We start from the raw sequence: 16,133 nt of genomic DNA on the forward strand, positions 1-16,133 counted from the left end.
CCTGTGGGAGGTGCATTGTGGACTGGGCGGGAGTTGCCCCCGCGACCTGGCCCTGGACCCAGATAAGCGGCAGATGATGACATGACATGTCCCACGTATTTGTGTTTAGCTTATTTTATTATCCTTCCTGAATCCAAACTGTTTGCCCCGTAAGTAAGGAGGCACTAAATGTGGGTTGTGTGGCACTTTAAACCAGTTAGAAATCAGGTAACTCAGGTAATCAGATTACTTCAATGTTGAACTACGTTTCCCACAATGCTCGACTCCTGGGTGCGCGTGTCAACGCTGCCAGCAAACCGGACTGGACGTCACATTCCTGCATTCCCTCTTTCCTTAGTCTGGGACGTCGGAGTTACCATTAGATAGAAATCATCCTTCCCACTTCTCCGTGAGAAAAACACACCCATGACACCGCGGATTTGATCTCAGGGGGTGATCCCGGGTTCACCAGGAGTGATAATCTCACGTTGGGTAAGGATTTATTTCATTTTAAGCCGGCTGAAGGTGTGTGTCGGTTGGAATGCTATAGCAGTGGTAACCAGATAACAGTTTTATGGGATGCGCTGGATTTACTGTGAGTTGTCGCTGTGAGTGACCTGTTTTCGCTCTGACTTCAGCTGTCGGACCTGTTGATGTTGCACAGTTGACGGAGGCTGGTTTGGATACGTAATTTGTGGCCTGTTATTGTTTACTGTTGCACTTGAGAGCTAGCTAACGTTAGCCGGCTGGTTAGCCGCAAAGCTTGCGTCACCATTGTTACCGGTGAAACGCGGCCAGATAAGACACACCAGGGCGTGGAGGCGCCTCCAGATGTGGCTTTGTTGCTTTGACAAGGACACTGTGGTGCATTCATGTGGGTAACGTTACCACAAACGTCTTGACACCACCACTTGGCTAGCGGGTACACACACCACTAGCATCCCAGACAGCATGGGCGTGGTTATGGGAGTGCAAATTATATGTATATATGTTTATATGAGAACTGTAGCTAAGGTTATGATGGAATCGTTATTATCAGCTTTGCGATGAGTTCGGTTTCAGTAACGTTACGTTACACTTGCAGGACAGGAATGACAGGAATAGCCGTTCAAAATGTTATATGTCAGTCTGCCCTGTAAAGGCGCTGAGATTGCTGGCGATCAGCAGCCTGTATCAGCTGTTGATCCTCATAACAAAGACCAGTTCACAGCTGCTGCTAGTCAGGACAGAGGGAAATCACGGATATACCTTCAGCTCATGTCTAAAGTAGGACCTGTCATCACAACTGAGGCAGCTGAAGCAGATACAAACAGTTGTATCGGTAATTGGTTTGCATAACGTTTACAGCGTTAGCACATAATGGGACAAACCTAAACCATGTGCTGGAATGAATGTGTCCTTACAGCTTAAATATCTGTGTAATTATATACCATTACTTATACATTTTAAGCAAACAAAGTCTCAAAAGTGGTGATGGTCTATCTTAATGGAGTTCTGACTGTTGTTTTTATGTTATACACAAGTCCAGTTTGCTCATAACATTCCTTAGATTCCTGCTGTTCAGAGACTGATTGGATCAGAGTGACTTTATAGAGGTAAAGGAATGTTTGCGTGCTACTACGAGTCACATAACAGAGACCCTCCTGACTTGATTGAGATGGGATTTCACACACTTTGATGCTGAAACACAAGACCAAATATCTCTTACACAGATAGCTTTTTCATCAGAGAGCAGGTTAATGAATGAATGAATGATCAGATTTATCTAATCCTGCTGAGAGGAGCATGTGTCGCTTCGATTAAAGGCTGTCTTCACAATGTATGATCCTTGACCAAGTTGCAGGCATTACTCTTGTGCCTTAACCAGAGGCATATGCAGATACCAGATTCATTAGTCTGCCAAGTGGTAGGTCAGGTTCAGCCAGTGTCTTGTTCTGCATCCCGTATTCATTGTTAAGAGACATTTAGCTTGGCTAAGTGCCTGTCTTATAATGTCTACCCAGACTGATAAAGTCATTTGTTAACTTTTGTTCCCTTCGTGAACATGACAAAGTCACGCATGTATGGATTAATTAAAAATACATTACTTTGATAGAATGTAATAAAAGCCTGCAGTAGTCAGTCTTGTGTTATTTTGAAAGATAACTATTGAGCACTGAAATAGAAAAACTATGGTGGCCTTATCATGGTACCAGAAAAATTAGTTATTGCTGACGTTTGAAATGCAGCTTCACTCAGACCATCTAAGCAGAGTCAGTGCAGTGTCATCATCCCTATGATCTCCACTCCCAGCACATACAAGCGCTGCATTGATGTGATGAATGACTGAAGCTGTGAACTTTGCCCTCAGAGGTCAAACAGTGCCAGGAAATGAAAGAATGATCCTATAGTACCACCAACAAATAGTGATGCCAGGGTTCATGTGAGTGGCATCATGTAACTCTTACCTCTGTGCCTTATGTTAAAGCAAACACTAAGAAATGGGATAGTGTTTAGGGTTGTGATGCATGCCAGTTTACATGCATGCAGTGTTTTGAAGAATGTGGAGGGGGGGGCTACTACAGCTGCATGTTGTGGAGAGAGTGGGAGTAGCCTGCAGAAAAAACAGGATCACCCTGAGTCAGGCTGCGTAGCAGAGATCTAGCCTCGTTTCACTGGGAACTGCTGCTCATTCTGTTGCCTGTTGTCACTCATAGTGTATGAATGAGTGAGTGGGAAAAGAGGAAAAGGGGAGACTGGGAGATAACATGGGTCATTATTGAGGAAAACATGCAGCAGCTTTGTGAGAGGAGAGATATCAGGTGGTGGTTCAAAGCTGAGAACATAAGCCCTTCAGCTTAGTGCAGGAATGCAGAATAGTTCTCTTGCATATTATAAACCCCATATTTTTGGAAACAAGCAGTTGTGGTCGTTCTATGGTTGACCTTTTGTTCTCAGTTACTTGTTCTGTCATCATCCCTTGTGTTCAACCCTAACCAATAATGGCCACTGCTCTGTTGCAGACTAACCTTTGTTGTCTCTCTTTTCACTTCTGTTGCTGTTCAGCTTTGAGGCCTCAGAACTACCTACTCTCCATACATGAAGGCCGTTAGCTGCATTACACACCCTCAGTTATTTGCCAGGACTTTGCATTTGTGTGTGTGTGTGAATCTGGACAGAATGGCATTGTTGGGCAGTTCCACAGTACTGCACATGCCCAATCCTCTCCCATTAGGTCACTACAGGGGCACAGGGGTACAATGGGGCTATTGTTTTAGGTGTACACACATATACACACACCCCGGGACCCCCCCAGTGTGGCATGTGCAGGCTATCTTCTGCTGGTCTGTTCCCTAGATTCAGGTCATTCAGCTCTCACACTGAATGAGTAAACACATTTACTCACAGCAGCTTGTTACAATGAATGGGAGGCGAGAATTGCAAAGGACTCCTTTGAAGTTGGTTTGTAATTTGAGCTCTTCAAACACATATTCCTAAATTTTACTGTAGTGATCATCCTTGTACCTATAACAGCTTCCTGTGCAATGGTTTGTAAGTGCCATATTCTAGTTTATGGTACCTGTTGTTCCCCCAGCTGAGGATGTTGCGTGCGACTTTCCTCTATTTCAGTGACATCTTGCATGTGTGTGAGTTTCTACATGCTTCTGAAGTGCACACTTTGGTTAAAAATTGCATTCTGCAAGTCTTGAGAGATCACACAGGAACAGGATTGGGGCAAACTAAGGATGTGAAGGCAGTGAATCACAAAGGTGTGAATGGAGACACTTTGAGTTGAAAACTTTGCTACTATTTCAGCCACGTTTTGTAGGTGCACCACATGTCTAAAGTGTTGCTGAAAATTGCAGGTATTGTGTTCATGCCAGGTAGGAACAGAGGCTACACAAATCTTGCCCAAATCTCATACTGGCATTATGCTTTCCATTCAGAATGTACAAAATACTAAAGGATGCCATACAAAATTTCATAGATTTTGAAGATTCAAGGGTATTATTTGTTACATGCTTATACAGTATGTACAGTAAAATGCAGGGTAGCTTACTTGAGGCTGTGCTAAAAAAGCTGGTGTTGTGGTAGAGGGGTAAACACCATAGAAAACCATTCATGGGAACCGAGTTGTGCATCTGTAGTCACATAGCAGCTGAAATTTGAAAAGAACATTGGACAGATTATTTTCTTGCAGCACCACTCAGTTTTCCACTCAGCTGACTTGCATGCATCCACGAGCACACATAATGTACATCATATTAACAAAGTCACAGCAGTTTTTTTTTTTTTTTCGGGACATTTTGCTGTTATCACGCAATTAGAAAAATCAAGATTTGACTTAACACGCATGCTCACATACAGTAGAAAATATGTCAAACGAATTATTAGACTCAAAGATACCATGCTGCTATACTGCTCTCAGAAATAGAGTACTCCACATTATATTTAAACCCAAGTGTGAGTTTGTTTAGAGAGCCCGTCAGTAGTAGACCAGATTAGGCGTATTAGCAGCTCTCGCTGCATGGGGGGGAGAACATTGACTTGGACTCCCACTGGGGAGACTGGGTCTCATGTTCAATTCTGTTTGGGTTGTAAGGATTATGGTTCTTACTCTTTGGTTGTTGTGTGACCATGTCAGAGACTGCAAATCACTGACAGCTCAGGGCTTGTTTTAATTTCTGTATGATAATATGTTGTTATATATGTTGCTGTACTGTATGTACTATAATGTATGATACAGCCAGTATGATTTGTTAGGTTTACATGGTTGTTGTGCTATATGTTAGTTTCGTAGAGAAATTACTTTTATTATGTATAAATCTTGCAAACAGTAAATTCATTTGATTTTTCAGAAACACATCCTTAGATTATTGGAGCCACTTTAAATGTCCGATCTTGTTTAAATCAGTACAGTTTGACAAACGAGGGCTCTCCCAATAGAGTCGAGCTGTCTTTGGCAAATCAAAACCCATAAAGAAGCAGTAGAAGAGAGAGGGGGACGTATATCCTCCTTAATGGAGGACAAGTCAGTAATTAGGAAGTCCAAAAAAAAAGTACTGGGCATTGCTCTGACTTTCTCGAACACACAAGTATTCAACACTTCTCATTCAGTGGTCCTGGGAGTGTGTGAATTCACTACATTATCAGGCCTTCTGAACTACCTACCATACAGTAAGCATTGTTCTTAGTTTAGGAAGACTTAAGATAGGAGGGGATATTTCACAGGATTTCATAATTGCAATTGTTTCTTTTTGCGAGTAATTAATCTCTATATATCTAATAAATCTCTTCTTTTTGGTGACGCATCCTATCGTGGAGCTTACATGGTGTAGATTGGCATTTCTCTCTGCCTCTCAAACAAAGAAACAGTGTGCTGTCCAGTGCCACGCTGTGTCTGTCTGGCTCATCTTTTATATCTGTCTGGTTGGTGCTGGGCCTTGGGCACAGTCTACAGCTTGGCCATACTGTAGTACCCGCTGCTTTACATTTTACAGTCTCGATCCATCTCTGCTCGCCTGCAGTGTCACTGGCTGTGTCAAGTGTCATTCTGTTTCCTCTGGTTGTACGAAGAGATTCAGAAATAATCTGTCCAGTTGTTAGTTGAAAACTAAGGTCATACAAATACTAAGCCTGCTTCTTGACCTGTGAATCACTGCCAACACCTCCGATTGGGCGTGTTGGCAGTGTGCTGTCAGGCTAATAGCAACTTAGCAGAACAAACATGACCGTGTTTCACGTGAAAAACACTACTTCATTTAATGGGTATGGATAAGGCTAGGTGATGTTTCCTGAACCAGATGAATGAACAGGGTTAGAAGTATACTTTGATGATTTGCCAGCCCCTCGCTGCCACAGCACAACAGTGAAGCTGAAGGTGTCCCAGGACAGTGTGGTCGGCAGCTCTTTGTTAGAACAGCTGGTAAACTTGAGGGAGGGAGAGCAGACGGGTGGAGACAGGAAGGAGAAGGGGAGGAGTCTATGTGGGATGGGGGACTGAAAGATGTAGTTTGAGAAGGATAACAGACAAAGATCGAAAGAGGGGGCTGTCACAAACATGACCCATGTACTTACAGGCTACAACAAGCAGACACTGCGCATGAAAATTTTCACAGTGCAATAACCGCTGTAACAAATGGCTTCTTCAGACATGAACTTTGTCTGACTGACAGCATTTCTTTCTTTCCTCACTCCACTAAAAGCTTTGGTTCTTATCTTTGGGTTTTGTAGTGATAGTCAGACAAAACAAGCAATTTGCATGTGTCATTATGGGCTTTTGGAAGTTGTAATAAGCATATTTTTATAATATCTGACATTTAATGGGCCAAACAATTAATTGATTAAAATAGTGTGCCACTGAATTAGCACTGCACTTCTAAAACATTTTGCCAGACTCAAAATCGATGCAGCACATCCAGAGAAACCATCTCTTTTTTTTACTCCACACATTCTTCTTCCTGGTCAAAATTAGCCACTTACATTACCCACAATGCAACTCAGCCACTTTGATTGGATATTTAGCTGTGTCATGCTAATACAGCTAACGCAGCCTCAAGCTGAGATGAGGAGCGGGTTACAGAGGTCTCGTAAGCTCTGTTCTAACTCCAAATCCCCAGATTTTGTTTATTTTACAACTTGTAGTCTCATGTCACATCAGTCAAAGGGCTTTAAACTACTTTTTCATATATACGGTAATACTCCCGAAGACCTGTAAACAGTCTTTGATCTGTAAAGTTGCTGCACTTTCCCTTTAATCAAGAAACTAATCAACAGATTATGAATTCGATAATGAATATAATCGCAGTTGCAGCCTTGACTCATTCTCTCTTTATGTGTGTGTGTGTGTGTGTATGTGTGGAGGAACAGGCTGAGAGATCATTACTACTAAGTTCAAATGCAACCAGTTTATCATTGCATCATCTTTAAAGTGTGTGCACTGCCAAGACAAGACTTGTGTTTGTTAAATGTGAGATGCCTTGTGATGCTATTTGTGCTCCTGACCTTGCAGAGTCAGTTTCTTTGTTTAGCCAAAGATCAGAGGGGCCACCGGCCTGCTGTCCATATGTGTGTTTGTTTCTCTCATGTATGCTTAAGACAGTAGCCATTTCTTTGTTTGAGTCAGATGAATCCTTTGCTTTAGTCTCCTCGCTGCCTTCCCCTCTTTCCTACAGCCTGCAGGAGTGACTGCAGTTTGGCTTGTTGACTCTCACATGAGCAAATTTGTGCCACTGTGGAACATCAGACTGGTATTATGTTAGGAAGGCAAACTTGTTTGTCCTCCAGCAGGAGAACATTCATATTATTGTTATTAAGCTGAAGGATAAACCCTCTGCGAAAGCAAAGTAGATGTAGAATGATGTGTTGTGAAACACAGCAGGATAGTGAGGACTTTGATTCCCAGTTCACATACAACAGGCCAGTTCTATGATAATGCATAACCAGTATTTACTTTGGATACTGAGGTCCATGTCATTTTGGGTGACTGACATGCACACACAGGCCTGGTAATCTGTCAGTCCTATACAGTAAGCATGTGAAATACTTTGAAAGTGTCACACAAAGGCTAATATAGAGAAACTGACAGATACCGATGCAAAACGACAGAACTAGATGAGAACTGTATTAATGGATGGGTCAATAGCTATTGGAAGCTTCCCCTCAGGCAGTAATTTTATACTACATGTCAAGGACAACAGGAGACATCAGACTGGACCCTATCCACTACAAATGCACATCAGTTAACCTAGTGTTGCAAAAAGACATTGCCTTACAGATGAATCAACACCTTACTGACAAAGTGACAAATATTGAATACGAAAAGTCAAGCGCTCATAAAATCAGATTTAGAGCAGGGCTGGTGAGTTGAAGTTATGGTGTATGGAAGTCCTTCATAAACTGGTAACATAGTTTACAAACAATTCAGTTAAATAAAGTGAGACACTTCATAATATTACAGTGCATGGCCCACTGAAAATAGATGCTTGACTTTATAAAGCTGTAAAGTGTCCACATGTTAATGTTTGTGAATATTTGTTTGTCTGCCAAGTGTACGCTGTTGTGTCAGGAGGCTGTTAGTGCTGATGGAGACAGGGTTGGCTGAGGAACTGGAGAGTGGTCATGACTTGGATGACTGGATGACATCTGTCTTGTTTGAGCTGAGCTAACAGACCTTGGTGTTGCGACATAAATGGCTGTGTTTTGGGTCAGCACATGTCCCAGCTAGAGCTGGGACAGGAAAAGGACACAAAAACGGGGCCAGTAGTTTAGTTTTAATTTGTCTTATGCTCTCAAATTATCCCAGTCATTCAAATGCAAATGCAGTGCCTGAGATGTGTCTCAGCTTGCATATGAAGATGATGTTGGTGCAACTGTCCACATACACACATGTATGGATGTGCAGTGCATGTATGCTGGTACTTGTACACGTGCATATGCAGTAGTTCATGTGGGTTGTGTATTGCTGTGTATGTGCTGTTTGTTATTTCCTAAGGGCAAAAAAATGTCTTCAAGCCACTTGGTCTGTGTGCTCATGCTTCTGCACACTGCTAGCTGCAAATCACCAGGCTAATCAAAGCTCTGGGATCAATGTATGGATGGATTATACTATTGACACTAGTTCAGATTAAGACATATAGACTGTGCTGCATACTGTGAAGGGATTAAAGCGTTAGTCTTAAACTTACATAAAGGAAAGCAGCAGGGTCATCATCAGTAGGGAGATTATGAAGTGCTAAAATGTCCTTGAACAAGAGACAGGTATAGATTCCACTCTCGCTCAGCAGGGGTGCTGTCTTGTCGCTGACCCTGAGGTCTGATCCTCCACTGGAGCATTTCCCTCTTGGCATTACTATCACAGTATAAGACTTGTAAACATTGCTGTTTGTATTACTGGTACTCAAAACGGAGCATGCTAATGTTATGAGATGTTGTTTTGTTCAGTTGAAAAAGTGTGATGTAATTTCTTTCTTCACTTTGCTGTGTTGTTGTTGTTGTTAATAATTTGATAAAATACAACATAGTGCAGCAGTTAGGAAAAAAATAGACTGAAGAGAGTTTTCAGGATATAGCACTCAATATTACCATAGTGTTAGATACCCCTTTAGCCAAAACCAAAACAAAGGCTTTAGACCTTGTGTAGGTTACTTGTTGGCTGCAGCTGACTTGTTGGCTGCAAATACACAGGGCTCCCCAGTGAGTCCCCAGGGCTCAGCAGATACCATTCTGCGTGCTCCAGGGCCATAAATCCTCTTTGCATGGCTGGTGATCAAGCCATGATGTAAAGGAGCTTAGTAGCAATAGACAGGCAGGCAGGAAGCTGCTTCCCTGTTGGCCAGGGGTCAGGTGATCACACACAACACCGACAGCACAGAGACAGTGAGAACAGGGAAGAGGTGGAAAAACAAAGAGAGAAATGGACATAGAGAGGTGTGTGAATGGCGACACCAGAGGGAGTTTGGCCAGACAAATTAGCAGACACGCATCAGATGTTTTTCCAAAGTTGGATCTGATGTAATTTGGGTGAAAACACAACCTGGGCCTGTTGTAGCTCCACACCAGGGCTCTCGCTGTTGGATACTTTGGAATTACGCATGTTTATTGACAGCAGTGAGATTATGTGCCTTCTTTGAATGTTGGAAAGTTGTGAGTGACCAAGGTGAGAGAAACAACTGTGAGTATTGCTGGTACTTAAGGCTGCAACAGATGATTATTTTCATTATGGATTCATATATGACAAACAAAAGCATAAAATCATCACATTTTAGAAGCTGGACACGAGAATATTTGGCAGTTTTTGTGAGTTGAAGACTTTAGCTCACATTATACCTGACTGACAATGACATAACTGTTGTCTTGATGTTGGAGGTCTTGTTGTAAACATAGGTTAGCCTTGTAGTCAGAGGAAATGAATTCTCTGATATGGAAGTTCCTAGTCATGTTGGATTTTTAGCTTACTCCCCTCTCTGCATCTTTCTTTTCCTCTCTGCACAGATCACTTTCCTCCTTCCCTTCCCCACCTCCTCTTTCACTGCTCGCTGAGCCTGTTGCCATGGAGAATTCTTCTGTGGCGTCTGCGTCGTCTGAGGCTGGGAGCACCCGCTCGCAGGAGATAGAAGAACTGGAGCGCTTCATTGACAGCTATGTGCTGGAGTACCAGGTGCAGGGGCTGCTGGGAGAAAAGGCAGATGGGGACTTGGACATGGACAATGGTGGAAAGGTGCCACAGGTCAGACCCTTATTACTTAAATAGATGACATGCTTTATCTTCTAGCAGCAGTGGTTATGTTTAGGTAGAGGTTTTAGTGGTGTCTCTGGTTTGTATCTTCCAAAACACACTGGAGAGTTACAGCCTGCATCAACACCGCTGCCCTTTTTGTTGTAATGTATATGTAAACCTAGACAAAGGTACCTGTGCATACACTTCCTACGCACTCACGCATGTGTCAGTTTGCCTACTGTGCATCTAAACACTTTTGTGTTTGTTTGCAGTTTTTATTTACACACAAGTATACCCCCTTTCTAAGAAATGATAGCATCTTCTGCCCCTGTTTTTCTCCTCCAGTGGACAGACGACTGCAATGACAAGAAAGATGGCAGCTGGACATCTTCACGGGGGAGAGGCTCATCCAAGCCAGTAAGTGTAAAAAAAAAAAAAAGCCATGCCCTATCATCATACTCTACCATTCATCACCAGGATCGTAATGGATGGAAGGATGGAGCAATCAGTGTCTATCGAAACAGTCTCAAATAAAACACAGTCTATGTGAGCTTTTATTATAGATCAATGTGTGGACAATAACTGAACAACAAAAGTGACAGATGAGGTTAAATCCGTTTAAACAGCTGTTTACAAACATTACTGATGTTTACTGATGTATTTTGATTATGGCTTAAAACAATACAGTTAAATGATGAGTTGATGAGTTTTCTTCTGCTAATTTGTTCTCTCCATCACCTGATACCTGGCCTAGTCCTGAATCTTCTCTGTGCTCATGTACGTCTTTCCCTTTTCATTGTCCGTTCAAGTATATGATTGGAAGAGACTGTAACACCAGCTTTAAGCGATTCACAGCTCATCAACTTCCTTGCGGTTGCTGGAGACAAAGTATGCTTTTAATGACTAACACGGGACACCGTGAGGCTAGAGCCAGTAACTGAACAATCCTAATTGACTTATCATTCAGTTAGTCTGCTGAATATCTGTGCGTATGTGTGCGTGCGTGAATGCACGTGCGTGTGTGTGTGTTGCTCTGTTCTGACTGTACACTCTGCAGTGATTTAGAGTATTATTGCTCCTCAGAGATTGATTGCCATGACTCACCAGGAAGTGAGTAGTGAGGGAGAAACAGCATGGGTGAGAGGTTCATAGAGAGCCTAGTGCTCCAAAATATAAGGGAGGTCAAAGGAGGGACTAGGATTGTGGTGTCAGTATATTATGTGGTGTCTATATATATCAGTACATCAATTTCCTGTCAGTACTTTTTCAGTGTAGCAAAAATAGATTCCCAAAATTTCCATTTTAAATTTGTTTTGACATCAAGCTTCTGGGAGTATAATATCTGAGACTTGGCAAAGAAACTTCAAAAAATCTCGAACCCTTGTGCTGTGTTCTCTTGCAGTGTATAGTGAAAGAGAAACGATTCAGCAATAACGGAAGCAAACGGGGAGACAAAAATAGGAACCGTTATTGCAGCTCAGCAACACAGTACTGCAGCAGATTTTGAAACTGTGCTGATTTGTTTTTATATTGAAGTGTGTTGAATTTAGAACCTTGGGCTGAGCAACAGAATACAATACAGCCTGTTGTAACGTTCTTAATATGCACACAAAAAAAGTGCAAAAGCAGGAGAAATGGCTCACTGGTCTCCACTAACAAAAAGGCAGACCAACCAGTCCCACAGACAGTCTGTTAACACACCTACATTTGGGTGAAGATAAATATACCATTTTTAATTTCAGCTGAACATTGTTAGGGACTTACTTTGTTGTGTTTTTGTTTTTTTTTTTGTCTAAGAAGTGGCTGTGCTTTCCTCTGTGATTAACTGTGATAGAAAGTTAAACGCACTGAATTTTGAATGAACAGAATTTTCAGTCCTTTTCTCTGTTGTCCTCTCTCATCTCTGCAGGACGAGTGGGAACACAGCAGTAATGGCAGTACAGGGTCCAGGCCCAGTTCGGGGTCCAGACCAGGTTCTGGCTCGCGCTCTGGCAGCAGAGGCAGAAACAACCAGTTCAAAGGCCCTTCCAAGGTACAGATACATCTGTATGTGTATTTTCTTCTGCAGTCTCATGTGTCTCTTACTGCTACAACATTCCCTCAGCGGTCTTTCAGTGATCACCACTGTAAGAAATTAAAGGGAGAGACAGAATGCATGTTGTGGGGAAACTATGGCATCAGGATTTTTGGCTACTTCTGTCATATCATGCTTGTCATGCTTTTTGTATAGTTCCCTTGGGAGTCCTTACCCCTCTTTCATCATGAGCACCTAAACATATCATCACAAATCAACTTTTCATCTTTGTTAAATTTAAAGGGGCCCTCCATTAATTTTGCACAAAACCTTTGTTACAAACTGGGCTGAAGTATGAAAGACAAGAAATGAAAGAGGGTGTGATGAGAGATGAGGTTTTGTTGCATTATGGGAAGTGTAGGATCCAATGATTTTAGAGCTTGACCCATAGTAGTGAATAAGACAGGATGTTTCTGCCAGTGCTTCATGTGTTTTGACTATTCTTTTTTTCAAATCTGTCTCTTAGAATACCCCAAGTGTAAAGCTGGTGAAATACCCCTTTAATTAACAAAATAAATATTCTGAAGGAAAATTGTAGGTGCTTTTTAAGAAGAGCAGTTCCAGTAGTGTACCTGTTTATAAACATCAGATACAAGCTAAGTGATGATTTGGTAAGAAGCGTTTTGTAGTCATACCGAAAATATCCATCCTCCTTTTTCCTTGTGTGCTGTCTAGAACGGGAACAGAGATGGCTCCTTTGACATCCTGGGCACAGACATATGGGCTGCCAACACAATGGACTCACATGGGTAGGTGCCTTGCTGTTTTACAAACCTAATACCTTGTACAGTCTACTGAGTCTAAATTCCAACCATAGTTTCTAGGGGTCATGTGACAGATTTAGACACAGTTAGTCTCTGAGCTTAGCCTCTTGCTCTCATACTTTGTAATAGTCCTTTATTTCTTTTGGTTGCTCTTCTCTGTCTTTCCCTTCCCCTCAACTTGATATTGGTTGTCTTATCAACATTTTTTGTTCAATTTCACTGTGACTGATTTATTTTTCAAACAAGAGCTGGACTTGAAACTTAGAGGGAAAAAAAAGGGAAAGAGAGGAAATGAGTGGGACACAAATCAGTTGCCCTGGAGGGAGGACTGGTTGTCATGGTAACAGCTGCACAGCAGCTTCTGATACCTAAGTTCCGGCCACGTTGGCACATCTGAGCACACAGTGAAGGAGTCGGCACAGTAGGATGATGCAAGAAATTCTACCCTCACGCAGACAGAGACGTCTGTGTGAGGGTAGGTAGTACAGAGGGTAGAGTAGTATGGATTCAATACTGAATGAGAACTGACTGATAATTAATTAGGAGTCATTTCTGCCCTTCTAGTTGAAGCTGTGTGGAAAATGGCCTTGCAATTGAAAGTTGTGCTGTAGCTCTGTCTCAAAACAAACAACTGTGAAAGGTGTCCAGTAAATGCATATAATGTATAATAATGCTTTTAGGAACAATTAATATACATAAAAAAGCAGTATATGCAGATTTGAAGTACCTGTACTTTACTTGAGTGCTTCCACTTTATGCTACTTTGTACTACCCCACTACATTTCAGAGGGAAATGTACTTTTTACTTCATTTCATCTAACAAGTATATTGTTTACTAGTTTATTTTCAAATTAAAAGGTGACAAGGTGATTTTTTTCATCTGTAAAATTTCTCATTTGGTATGCAGCTTGGTCATATTTCTTAAAAAAAACCAACAACAAACAAATCTAAGGGATCTGTGTCAAGATTGTTTAAAAAAAACTGTATCAGCCTCAAAAGTCCAGTATTGGTCAATTTATACTTTGTACACATTTTAATGTAGTTTTTTATTGCAATTATTGAAGTGAGTGTCTTGTCAGCCAGCGTCATCTAGTGGTGACAAAAGTCTACTGTAGCATCATGAGGTCAGTGGTTAATAGAGCTTTTTATTAAATGTAGATGCTCCACACCTCACCTCTTCCTGGGCTGTTGCATTATTATTGGTTTGCCTTACGCAGTACTCAGCCTTTCCTCCCGCTAGCCTGTTTCTTTGTATATAAAGCCATCTTCAAAGGCAGCATCTGAACTGAGTATTCAAACTAAGCCAGAGGAGATCCAATATCACATTTTGGACGAACAGGTCAAGCTGGAGAAAAGACTGGTTAATATAATTTGTTTGTAAAGAGCTCTTGATGGATAAAGGAGGCTTGACTTGGCATGTGTTTGATGTAGTTGAAAGCCAATGAGTGCTGAGAACAAATACCATGATAGATACTTATCTTGCACTACTCAGACATACTGTTACCAGGACTCTCTTCTAATACAAGATAACCAAGATCTTTAGGAACTTTCAGTTTTCCTCTGCGGTGTCAGATAAAGCCTAGTTTATCCAGGCAAAGAAAAAAATCTGTTTAAAATGTAGAAAGTTGTATAGCTTTCCCCACTTTCCTTGTGTATATGTATTGATGCTGGCTGTCTCAAAACTTTGATCTGTCTTTTTGTCTCTCTATTAAAGTGGTGCAGGCTGGGACATGCAGCCAGAGAAACTGGACTTCAGCCATTTCCACAGGAAACACTTCAGAGGAACACCAAAGCACCTGCCACATATTGACAGAGAGGGGTAAGACCTGAGCTTTGGGTCTATTTTTGAGTTTTTATCTGCAGTATTTGGTCCTGCTGGTGCTGCCCTGCTCTGTTTGATTGCTTCTTATTGTCTCAGCAATGTCTTTAGAGTTGTTATCTTCACTATTTGATCCCATTTATGTCTGTATCATCACTGAGGGTTACAGTTCATTGACTCACTCTGGCTCTCTCACTTTTTCTCTGCCAGGATGAACAAAAACAAGTTTGAAGAGGATGATGGCATAGACATGAATGATATTGAGAGGTTCCTACCCCATTTGCGCTCTGTAAGTCCTTAATTTTTCACTTTTTCTCAAACTAATTGCTCTTATCTTGATTGTTTTCACACTCTAATATGTAATATTTTTTTAATATATATGTTTTTGCTGCACTAGTAGCATTGTGTGTTTTGTAAAACAGCTCTTATAGCAGCTACATTGATTGGACAAGGTGGACTATGACCTGTAGACAGAAAGCATCTCTCCATTAGTTGTTAGAGAGCGACCTCTTGTGGTGCAATGAAAAAATACAACAGGTGCACTGAACAGAGCGTTGTTGCTGTTGTCAGGTTCATAACAACATCGGCAGAAAATTAAACACCACTTCAAAAAGCAGGGATCAGCTTTCCTTCCTTAGAAGAAAAAAGTTATATAAGTTAATTTCTTTCTGTTATAGAAGAATTAATACATGTAAGATCACTCTGTGTAGAGTAATTTACAGTTACAAATAAGACTGGTTGATCATTAATGAACCTTTGGTGACATCTACTGGGCAGATGTTTAAGTGAGCTGTAATTGATATGAAAGTGGCTAAAATATTACACTGACCCCTGGTGGTTATATCTATGAATAACAATTATGGATTATAAACTCAATGTTTATCTGCTGAGCTTCAGCAGAGGAGTAGTAAAAAAAAAAAAAAGGTGGAAGACAGTAACTTTGATAATACCCACCTGATTTGGTTAACTCAGGCTTCAAGAGACTGAAGGATTAGAGGTACAGAATGCTTCTCTAGGGCGGATATCAGTCCTTTCTGTAAAATACGTATTACAACACCACCTTCTTAGTTGCATTGTAATGTATCTCTGAATATGATGTATGTGTTGCAGTCAACAAAGTGAAATTAATTTAGCAGCTGTGTATACCATTATAGGCTACAAGGTAATAAACATTGTGTTTTCCAAGGTGACTTGTGATTTACTGGGGTGACAGAGTTCACTGTGGGTCACCAATGTCACCCTTCTCTCTTCCTGTCCTGCTTTCTGAGCCAAGATGTCTTCCATCTTTCATAGTGTTTG

The 16,133-nt window shown here is 41.4% G+C and overlaps 1 protein-coding gene across 4 annotated transcripts in view; it reads left to right on the forward strand.

Moving 5' to 3' along the window:
- Positions 1-333: 333 nt before the first annotated feature.
- The window catches only part of ctif (CBP80/20-dependent translation initiation factor), a 48,472-nt gene continuing 32,672 nt past the window's right edge, over positions 334-16,133 (forward strand). For all 4 annotated transcript variants that reach the window (XM_041059371.1, XM_041059373.1, XM_041059374.1 and 1 more), the window contains exons 1-7: positions 334-471; positions 9,952-10,186; positions 10,523-10,594; positions 12,087-12,209; positions 12,927-13,000; positions 14,730-14,834; positions 15,045-15,123. In XM_041059371.1, coding sequence (XP_040915305.1) covers positions 10,010-10,186; positions 10,523-10,594; positions 12,087-12,209; positions 12,927-13,000; positions 14,730-14,834; positions 15,045-15,123 — 630 coding nt within the window. In that variant the 5' untranslated portion in view covers positions 334-471; positions 9,952-10,009. The remainder of the gene's footprint in view (positions 472-9,951; positions 10,187-10,522; positions 10,595-12,086; positions 12,210-12,926; positions 13,001-14,729; positions 14,835-15,044; positions 15,124-16,133) is intronic.

Source organism: Toxotes jaculatrix, chromosome 16 (assembly GCF_017976425.1).
Source record: "Toxotes jaculatrix isolate fToxJac2 chromosome 16, fToxJac2.pri, whole genome shotgun sequence".
Classification (NCBI taxonomy): Eukaryota; Metazoa; Chordata; class Actinopteri; family Toxotidae; genus Toxotes; species Toxotes jaculatrix.